General features: G+C 44.0%; 2 protein-coding genes across 5 annotated transcripts in view; one reads left to right on the forward strand and one right to left on the reverse strand.

The window, feature by feature from the left end:
* The window catches only part of NEK4 (NIMA related kinase 4), a 41500-nt gene extending 33544 nt beyond the window's left edge, over positions 1-7956 (forward strand). For all 4 annotated transcript variants that reach the window (XM_068157892.1, XM_068157893.1, XM_068157890.1 and 1 more), the window contains 5 exons: positions 179-285; positions 2043-2131; positions 2789-2994; positions 4531-4664; positions 5952-7956. In XM_068157892.1, the coding sequence (XP_068013993.1) occupies positions 179-285; positions 2043-2131; positions 2789-2994; positions 4531-4664; positions 5952-6044 (629 nt within the window). In that variant the 3' untranslated portion in view covers positions 6045-7956. The remainder of the gene's footprint in view (positions 1-178; positions 286-2042; positions 2132-2788; positions 2995-4530; positions 4665-5951) is intronic.
* A 44-nt stretch (positions 7957-8000) lies between these two features.
* On the reverse strand, positions 8001-10461 carry SPCS1 (signal peptidase complex subunit 1). Its single transcript, XM_068157897.1, has 4 exons — positions 10231-10461; positions 9498-9557; positions 9148-9234; positions 8001-8191 (listed from the first exon to the last, which is right to left on the reverse strand). The coding sequence occupies exons 1-4, from the start codon at positions 10264-10266 to the stop codon at positions 8069-8071; spliced, it is 306 nt and encodes a 101-aa protein (XP_068013998.1). The 5' UTR covers positions 10267-10461; the 3' UTR covers positions 8001-8068.
* Between the last annotated feature and the right edge of the window lie 97 nt (positions 10462-10558).

A 10558-nucleotide genomic window follows, 5' to 3' on the forward strand; every position in this document is an offset into this window, starting at 1 on the left:
TGAAATGTACATGAAGCACAGGATATACACGTTTTGGATACAAGCTTCACTCTTTTCTCTTAGAATGCCTACCTGCCTGTCTTCTGCCAGGTGATAGACTTTTTCTTGCATGAGCATGAAACTGATCCAATATACAGGCAGCTAAGTTGTAAATGCTGTGAAAATGTCATCCTTGCAGTGATTGCAGCAAGACGACCGTCAGCTAGTGCAGCAGTTGAAGCAAAATCATGTATGGAAAAGCATGTTAAAGCTGCTCAGTCCTCATCAGAACCCAGTATTTCTCAGGTAAATTTGGCTCATCTGCTTTTGAAATATTTAGAATAGAATGGAATAGGAATAGAATGGAATAGGAATAGAATGGAATAGGAATAGAATGGAATAGGAATAGAATGGAATAGGAATAGGAATAGGAATAGACCAGACCAGGTTGGAAGACACCTTCAAGATCATCACGTCCAACCTATCATCCAACAGCACCCAACCAACTAAACCATGCAACCAAGCACCCTAAATGCATTCATAGCTTGGGAAGTGGTATTTACAGAGGGAAATCCATGTGTGGAAGAAACTCTGTCAGTAAGAGTGCACAGTTCTCTGTAAATATTACTTTCCAGGTCCTGGGGTAGAGCATGGAGCTCTAATCCACTTGTTTGGCTAGGTCAGTTTAATATTCCATGCTTACTGTGTGTTTCCACTCCACTTGTCAGAGATGAAAACTAAGGATCTCTACTAATTGTTATAGGCACTTTAAATTGCAGTATTGCTTTTTCCCTTCCAAAATGAAATAGTATTCTGAACTATACTTCAGTTAAAAATCAATAGTCTGCTTAAAATTTCTATTAACAACCCACTTGCCTTTAGCCTGGTACATCTAGTTTTGCTTTGATAGTGCTGTATGAACATTTTAATATTTTTAGTCTGTAGTCATCTTAATTGTGTACATTTATGTGCTGGCAGTAAGGAGCAGTTGCTAGATGAAAGGAGAGTAGTTTCTATTAGTGTGTTGTCTTCCTTGTCTGATTAGAAAGCCTTTTCTGAGGTCTTAGATGTATATTTGAAAGTCTACTACAACATCAAGAGTACATTATTAATGCCAATAAATGCAGAGGAGCAGCAGAGAAGACATTTTAGTCTGAAATTCAAAGTGTAGGCTTCATTTCAGAGGTCCATGATTTAATTTGCTTTAATAGCAGTCCTTGGTGAAGCATTTGTAGTGCTTAAAATTGCATGACCAAGACACAACGCTAGTCACAAGCATTTTATAAAGTATGATTCTATAATAGCAATCCATGTTTGTGTCACACCAGGAAAAAGGTGCTGTGATTGGAACTCAGCACTGGTTAGGCCACACCTTGGGTACTGTGTCCAGTTCTGGGCCCCTCAATTTGAGAAGGACATCGAGACTCTTGAACGTGTCCAGAGAAGGGCAACGAGGCTGGGGAGAGGCCTCAAGCACAAGCCCTACGAGGAGAGGCTGAGGGAGCTGGGATTGTTTAGCCTGGAGAAGAGGAGGCTCAGAAGAGACCTTCTTGCTCTCTACAACTACCTGAAGGGATGTTGCAGCCAGGAGGGGGTTGGTCTCTTCTCCCAGGCAACCAGCACCAGAACAAGAGGACACAGTCTCAAGCTGTGCCAGGGGAAGTTTAGGCTCAAGGCGAGGTGAAAGTTCTTCACAGAGAGAGTTGTTAGCCATTGGGATGTGCTGCCCAGGGAGGTGGTGGAGTCACCATCCCTGGAGGTGTTCAAGAGGGGATTGGACGTGGGACATGGTGCCATGGTTTAGTAGTCATGAGGTGTTGGGTGACAGGTTGGACTTGATGATCTTTGAGGTCTTTTCTAACCTTATTGATTGTATGATTCTATCTGGATGCAGTCCTGTGTATTGCCTTGTTTTTAAAACCAAAGGTCACACTTCTAAAATGTTATCCATAAAAATGTGCATGTTGAAAGTTGTTGCTCTGTGTAAGAGCACTGATTCATGCCCTATTGATCAATGAATTTCAGCTCCTAGAGATTTTGTTGTTTATTCTGTCTTCACTTAGAGAAAGAGAGAAAGCCATTGGGTGTCTGATGATGAGTTAAGCTCTTCCACAAGCTCTACAGATAAATCTGATGGTGATTCCAAAGAGAGGTGAGTGTTTTGTTTCATACTGTGCAGTAGTTCCCACTGCTTTATTGGACCTTGACTTAAGAGTGGAAGAAAAAAAAAAAAGGCAGGAATTGCTTTCATGCTTTCTCTCTACTTAGTGTGTGGTTGAAGGAGTATGTGATGCATAAAGAAATTGAGCTCCCATTTAATTGTCTGTCACTGTAAACTTCCTGTGCTGGGCTTTCTGGGACATGTGTGTACCTCTGGTTTTTGTCAGTTGTAGCTTCCCAGGAAAACAATCTTCCAGCATCAAGGGCATGCACTCTCAGTGTGCATTAAAGACATGAGTTAAAAGGTGCCAGTATGCTTCCTTTCCACTGTGAGTGAGGCTGAATTAATTGCTCATTTTGTCAGTGTAAGGAACTTACAGAAAATATTACTCATTGCCTTGCCACAGGTGTAGCCTCACAGGTAGCAGTAGCTGGTAGGGCTGGGAATTGTTGCTAGGTGAATGGGCTCTGAGCCTTTGTTAGATGAAATACTGCTAGGGTTGCCATAGATAAAAGTGCACTACAGGAAGTAATTTAACATGGAATGTTTAACAGGATCTCACTAAACTTACTGAAAGTGCTCTTGAATGCATGGTGGAAGTTACATCATGAATGGTGACTGAATTGCATCTCATTTCTCCTCTCCTAGGAAAAGCAGTATGAATGAAATGAATGACTTGGTGCAGCTAATGACACGGACACTGAAAATGGACTCCAAGGAGAACTCTGAGTACTGTGTAACCTCAGCTCCAGCCCCAGAGTTTAAACTTCACAGAAAGTACCGAGACACTCTGATTTTACATGGGAAATCACCTGATGAGTTGGAGGAATTAAAACTAGAAGAGATTTCTTCAGGTCTGTTCCTCTATTACTGCTTTAAATGAACGGTTGGCAACTGCTAATAACCAAACACCAGGCAACAGGAAACAGAAGACTCACAGAATCACCAAGACAATCCATGATTATTTCTTTCTAAGTTTCAGCAATGCTTAGAGAAGTAAACATCTTTCTAAAGGCTTTGTGTGCAAAAGTGCTGTCACTGTGGTTTACTTGCCAGTGGAAGGAACGTGTGATCGATCTGTGTAGTTATTAACGAAGAGAGAAGGCTGGTTTGCAGTAGGATTATTTTCCCTGGTGACTTATGCTTGGAAGTTTCCAAAATGAACAGCTGGAAATAAGGTTTTTAAGGCATTCCAGCGATTTGGTGGCTGTAAAGCTTTGTCAATGATGGATAAAGCTGAAACTGTACACAAAGCATGAAGTACAGTGAAGGTTTGTTTGAGAAGTTCATCCTCATTACAGAATTTGGGCAAGCCTTTTTTTCCTACAGATATAGGTGCAAGAATTGGAATCACTTTTCATGTTTAAGATCTGGTTTAGACCTTAAGTATGAATGTGTATTCCAAACAGCAAGGAAAAAAGTGTATCTCCTGTGACTGTAGTTACTACTACTTAGCAGGAACAAGTGAAAAATCTGAGAGCATGTTTTGGAAGTATCATAGTATCATAATATCAGTCAGGGTTGGAAGGGACCACAAGGATCATCTAGTTCCACCCCCCCTGCCATGGGCAGGGACACCCCACACTAGATCAGGCTGGCCAGAGCCTCATCCAGCCTCAGAAGTCTCAGACCTTCTTGTGCTTATTGTTTTAAATGGGAAGGATTCTACTTGTAATTAGTCTGGTGGGAGGGAAAGCAATGGGAGAACACTGGATTTTAACTCTGGTAAGTGGATGCTGCATAGCTGAAGTGAAATGCATGGAATTGGTCTCTAAAAGTATAACACTGTTGAAGGTGAGGTGGTGTTTTTGTGGGGTTTTTTTTGGTGGGTTTTTTGTTTTTTTTAGTCTGTTTTCCTCACTTAAGTATTTTATAGTGAGATCTTCCAGCTATTTACACACTATCTTTTGTAATGACAGGGCTACTGCATTTCGAAACTGAAACTTTTGATTAGGTATTTTATATTCAGAAGGTGAAAAGAGTGGTGGTGATTTCAGTGATTTAAAGAGCCAAGCTAGTGTTGTAGTGCCCATGGCAGGGGGGTTGGAACTAGATGATCCTTGTGGTCCCTTCCAACCCTGAATGAAACTATGAAACTAGTGTTCATAGTTCAGTTCCTAATGGAAGCCTCCTTTTATGTAGTGGCTGTCTCTTGTGGGAGCTCTGTCTGAGGAGCAAAAGATTCAAAGGCTCTTGAGACACATTTTTGTTGACTGTTCTAGAGTCAGTTCAGATAAGGAATAATTTCATGCCAGCAGTCAGCTGGAATTCTGTGGCAGTACTTAGTCATCCCATATTGTTCTTCTGCAGGGAATATCAAAACTGGCTGTACTGAAAGTAATTAATGCTGCATTGATTCTTTTTTCCCCAATTACTATTATTTTTAATAGATATGTTATCAGTTCCTGAGAAGATTAGGAGAATGGTTGAAATCCTGAGATCTGATGTAGTGCAAGGGCTGGGTATAAAACTGCTTGAGAAGGTGTACAGCATCATGGAAGATGATGATGAAGTGAAAAGAGAGGTGAGTATCTTTAATCATAGTTTAATTTCTTTATAAACTGAGGTGAATGAGCAGGGTCTTTACTTTTCCTTTCCCCAACCCCCTCCCAGTGTTTGGGTTTTTTTAAGGTAACTGATACAGTAGTGCTAACCTTGGTGCCAAAACGTGTTTATGCAGTCATTGGCAGGCAACGGCCAAAGCAGATTGATATTTTCAATCTTTAAAAGTTTGTGTGTTTCTGAATGTAGATAATCTTCAGAGAGTGTGGCCAGCAGGAGCAGGAAAGTCATAGTGCCCCTGTACGCTGCTTTGGTTAGGGCGCACCTTGAGTCCTGTGTCCAGTTCTGGGCCCCTCAGTTTAAGAAGGACATCGAAACACTTGAAGGTGTCCAGAGAAGGGCAACAAGGCTGGGGAGAGGCCTTGAGCACAAGCCCTATGAGGAGAGGCTGAGGGAGCTGGGATTGTTTAGCCTGGAGAAGAGGAGGCTCAGAGGTGACCTCATTGCCCTCTACAACTACCTGAAAGGTGGCTGTAGCTGGGAAGGGGTTGGTCTCTTCTCCCAGGGAACCAGCACCAGAACAAGAGGACACAGTCTCAAGCTGTGCCAGGGGAGGTTTAGACTCGAAGTGAGGAGGAAGGTCTTCACCGAGCGAGTTGTTTGTCATTGGAATGTGCTGCCCAGGGAGGTGGTGGAGTCACCATCCCTGGAGGTGTTCAAGAGGGGATTGGATGTGGCACTTGGTGCCATGGTCTACTCATGGGGTCTGTGTTGATAGGTTGGACTTGATGATCCTCGAGGTCCTTTCCAACCTTAGTTACACTGTGATACTGTGAATGTAGGAGCACTGGAGTTGTATTGTGGTCCCTGAGTTTGTGGAAGGTGCAGGTGGCACACATAATTTAATTCTGTGGTGTTTCTCCAATAACAACTTATTTTGACCCATAATTTTTTGCCTCCACACAATTTGTCTTGTGCCACATATGCCCAAAGTGAGAAACAGTTTAAGGTCTATTCCCAGTAGGGGCAAGTGAGCAATACCTCGAGCTCACTGGATGCAAATACTGCCTAGAACCTGTGAAGATCAGATTTGCATTTTAAATTCTGTGGTGGGCTTTGGATCTCTCTTGCCTTCAAGCATAAACACTCTTCTGTTTTAATTCCCTCCCATCTATGTTGTCAAACTTCACATGCTGCTTTCAGCTGAGCGCTTTGGGGTTTGGGTTGGTTTGGGGTTTTTGGTTAGTTCCTGCCTTGGTTTTTTTCAGTGTCAATTAACTTGGTGCTTTGTTGTTTATGCTCTAAACAGCTGCAGTTGCGGGAGCACATGGGAGACAAGTATGCAAGTTACAGCGCCAAGGCACGCCACCTGAAGTTTCTTGAAGAAAATGTGAAGTTCTGAGCAGAACTTTTTCCTTGAAGGACTCTCTCTTGTAGCTCACTTGATAGCTTGGACCAGCTTCCAAAGCACATGTAATCCATTCATCTCCTTTGCTGCGATCAGGAGGTGAACTTGCAACAAGTTATAGCTGTAGGAATATTTTTCATGTTCAAATGTGAAACAGGTTAGCCCTTTCTCAGAAGAGAAACTACTTAGTTTTTATTCTCTTAATGAAACTTTTTAAAGTTGCTTTTTACTGATGCAAAGAGGGATGGGGGCCAAGTTTTGCATATAAAGGAATGTAAAAAATGCAGTATTTTGGATTTTTCACAGCAGAAACGTTTTTGTATGGTCACATACTAAAGACAGCAGCAAAATGTATGCCAAGGCTCCGGTGTGATAGGCTATAAGCTGTTTCACAGCTACCTGATGTAAGTTTAGCAGCTTTTGTTACAGTAATTACTATTTTCTGTCACACCAAATGCCCTCCAGGTTCTGTAAATTGCCAAGTTAAAAGTGCTAAAGGAGGTGCCTGCACAGCTTCTAAGTAGAGCCTTAACTTTTGTGTTTTATTGCTAAGGTAATCACCAGGGTGGTGGAAAGCATTTGGTAACTGGATAAAACAAGTCTGAAAGTGTTTAAAAGGAACACAGCCATGGTTCCCATGGTCCCAGCTGGAGAAATCCCTTTGCCTTACAAATTCCTTTTAGGAATGAAAGTTCTCAAGATCAGTGTCACTTAGAGAAATAGGTCATAGCTTTTCCCTTCTTTGCATCTAGATTGTGTTGCTACACATCCCCCAGGCACTGTGAGGTACTTACTGTGGGAAAAGCATGTGTACTTTGTAAAGGACAAGTCAAAGGGAATTGCACTTTTACCTCCACCACCTGTCTCTAGCTTAAATATTGCAATCTCCCAGGATCTAGGAGGGAGACCAATGTGACACAGCGGTAAAACAGTGCAGTGCCTGTGGGTCCCTGCTGCCTCTTGGGTGCTAGATGCTCAAGTTAGAGGGTTTCAGGAGCTACTGTTTTATGCAGAATCACACTGTCACTTTCTTTGCCTAGGGAAATTTAAACAAAAAATGCCACTCTGCAGTCTTCTGCCCTAGAACAGTTTCCAGTTGTTAGTGTTTTTCAGAAGGGTAGGGTATGACTACTTTACAGTGCGTGTTACAGGCTGATGCTACCAACACCGTTAGAAATATTTTAGTACAAGGCCAGCTGTGCCAGCCTTTAGGCAGAGGCAACAGCTTAACTGCACCTGATTGGCTTCACTCTGTTCCTTTTGTACTAAAATACGTAAGAGTCCACCTCTGGAGTCATTCAAAGCCTGCCTGGACCCTGTCCTGTGCAGCTTTCTCTAGGTAAACCAGCTCTGGCAGGGGGTTTGGACTAGATGATCTCCAGAGGTGTGGGAATCCAGGGTTGGTAGACAGTAAGATATTTGACTGACGTTTGGACTCATGTGGGAATGGATGAAACAGGGTAGTGATACTGGAAAACTGTATCACAGGAATGGGTGGTAAGTGAGTGAGAGAAGGAGTGTGTCTGATAAACAGGGAGTATGAAGGTTGGTAGGCTGTGGGAAGAGAAGTAAAGTGTGTAAGCATCTCCCAGTAAAGAGGCACTTGCTCCACAGATTGGGGTCTCTGGCCTGTCTGCAGCAAGTGACCACTTTTCCATGAACTGGCATTAGTGAGTTTTTAATCTGTGCACATCACCCCAGGACCTGGCTAGCTGGGCCTGATAGTAGAGCTCATGGATAGAACCCACACAGAGGTTCCTTCCAACCCCTGTAACTCTGTGATTTGGTGAGATGCGACCTCCAGTAGCCTTCTGAAGTTAATCCCCCATCCCTGCCTTCCCAGTGACCTCACTGAAACTCCAGCCAGAGAGTTTGTGCTCCCAGCATGGTAGTACACAAAGAACTAAGGGGGAAGAAAAACAACAACAAAACAAACACTAAGCCAAGAAGTATCTCTCAGTGGAAATGCTGCATTTAACAGAATTGAACAAAGTAACAACATAAAGACCCACAACTTTTTAGCTTTTACTATGTCTCTTTGGCTTTCTGTCAGCTGGCTTCTTCTCTTCTGTTCCAGAATCCTGGACAGGGAGCCACTTCAGAGGGTTGCGGCGGTACATGGGCCAGGGAGGGAGTGTTAGCTTAGAAAAAAGGAGTAAAGTCAGAACATGGAAATCAAGATGCAAGATAAGTGTTTTCTACAGCTTGGTAGCAGGGGTGGGGGGCAGATCTCCTTCCCTGTCATACCAGTTGGTCTTAAAATACATAAAATTTCAGACTCTATGTATGCAGTTTACGTTGTATACTGCATGATCAAATCCTGGTTCATCTGAACACTTGAAAGGTGTAAGATCAAATGTGTCCCAGCTGCAACAGGATGCTTCACCTACATGAATAAGGAATTACTCCTGTAATTCCATGCTTTGTGTCCTAGTCTCTCTGTTCAGTCAGCACAGGCCAGCTGCAAATTTGTCATGACAAGCTACTTCTCCACAGAAAGCTTCCCTGTCCTTTCTGTTATCAATGCTCTCAGCTTGATTTAAAAGTAACATATAATTGAAAAACTAATGCAAAAGCAGTATTAAATTGTAGTGTTCTCTAAAATCTTACTAGCATTTCATAGCATCATAGTATCAGTCAGGGTTGGAAGGGACCACAAGGATCCCACAAGGTTGGACTCGATGATCCTTTAGCTCTCTTCCAACCTTAGTTATACTGTGATACTGTGATCATCTAGTTCCAACCCCCTTGCCATGGGCAGGGACACCCCACACTAGATCAGGCTGGCCAGAGCCTCGTCCAGCCTGGTCTTAAACACCTCCAGGGACAGGGCCCCAACCACCTCCCTGGACAACCCATTCCAGTGCTTCACCACTCTCATGGTGAAGAACTTCCTCCTCACCTCCAGCCTGAATCTCCCCTCCTCCACCTTTGGGAAAAGGCATTCAACTGGCCCTTCACTCACTTTCTATATCCTATCATCTATGCTTGATAATGATGTCTGAAATAGGTCTGTACTGACAGCCCTACAATTTAATGATTAATTTAGGTCACATCGTGCATGTAGTTTCTGGTTTGGGGAAAAAAAAAGTCTTACCAAGCATGATAAAGCAAATCCAGCCATAACTATGTAGACAGTCCATCCAAACTGTTCAGTGATGTAGCCATAGATAAAACCAATAATCTGAAAACAAATAAGGTTTTTAAAAGACAGGAGGCAGGGGGGAGAAGGTCAGTAGAAAAGTACAGGCACAGTTCATACATCTTCCTAATACTGTTTTCAGAATTGTAGGCCAGTACTGAAAGAAGAAAAGCCTCAGTTCATGGCAGCCCCTCTGATTTCACCTGAAGCTTTTAGTGACCAAATAATCAGGGGGCAAAACCTTGGAAGATCAGAAACCAAAATAAAGTCCTTTATGTTATCATCTGTAGTTCTAGTATACTTACTGCAGAGACAAGAATGATCCCTTGAAAAATCTGTTCTGCTAATTTTTGGCCCTTGTAGTCCTGTAGAAAGAGATTTTTTTTGGTCAGTTACTCAAACTACAAACCTAGCAGTTAAACTCAGGTTAGAGCCTAGAGTCAGTCTGACCACCCGTTCTCAGGTTTCTTTGTTCAACTTTCAAACCAGACTGGAATTAGTTTTCTTAAGAGTGTCTGAATTTCAAGTGTAAAAGAAGTGAGATCTTAATTCACTTAACACCTCCCCTACATACTTGACCACATCAGCTGAAAATAAAAAGCAAGCACTGTTCAGGATAGGCAATTCAAGTCCAAAATACCACTGCAGTTGGCTTAATATCACTGGGAGAAAGCCACACCACCACAAAAGGCAGGATGTGCTTGAGAGGACACAGAATGTGTCAGCTAGGGTTGCATGTATTCAGAAAACGTCTCTCGACACTTCGGCTGCGCACAGCACCGAGGAGGGAAGCACAGAGAGGTTTCGCGTGCACAGCTGTACGCTACCTTCATTTGGCAATATATTAAAGCGCGAATTTTCGGACAAAAATACCGAAATGAAAGGGGGTACCCCCTGCAGCCCCACCAGCCTCTCGCAGACATGCTAACAGCGCATGGAGGAAGGGAAGCGCTGGAGCCCGCCCTCAGCCATGTCACCAGCATCGCCAAAGGGACGAGGGCCCGGGCAGGGTCGGGCCTCCCGCGATGTATGCCCTACCATCTGCGTGGGAATGGAGCGGAAGATGTTCAGCATGGCGGCGGCGGAGAGCGGCGCCTCACAGCCCGCCGTCTGCTCTTCCTGAGGGCCTGGCGGCGGCGGCGACAGCAAGCTCGCCAGGACCGGAAGGCGATTGCCGAGCTGTCCCGGAAACACGCCCTGGTCGTTCCGCCCCGGCAGCCGGCGTTGGCAGCCTTTCGCTTTGGCCGTCAGCTCCGCACCGCTATTGTAGCTGCTGCTTCCCCGTGTCGCGCCTTAGGGCTCCGCCGCTGGCCTGCTCCACCGCCGCTGCTGCCTTGCTGCGCCGCTTGCGGCGGCTGACGCGGCG

Source organism: Melanerpes formicivorus, unplaced genomic scaffold, assembly GCF_026170545.1.
Source record: "Melanerpes formicivorus ecotype bairdi unplaced genomic scaffold, bMelFor1.0.p_v2 SCAF_38, whole genome shotgun sequence".
Taxonomy (NCBI): Eukaryota; Metazoa; Chordata; class Aves; order Piciformes; family Picidae; genus Melanerpes; species Melanerpes formicivorus.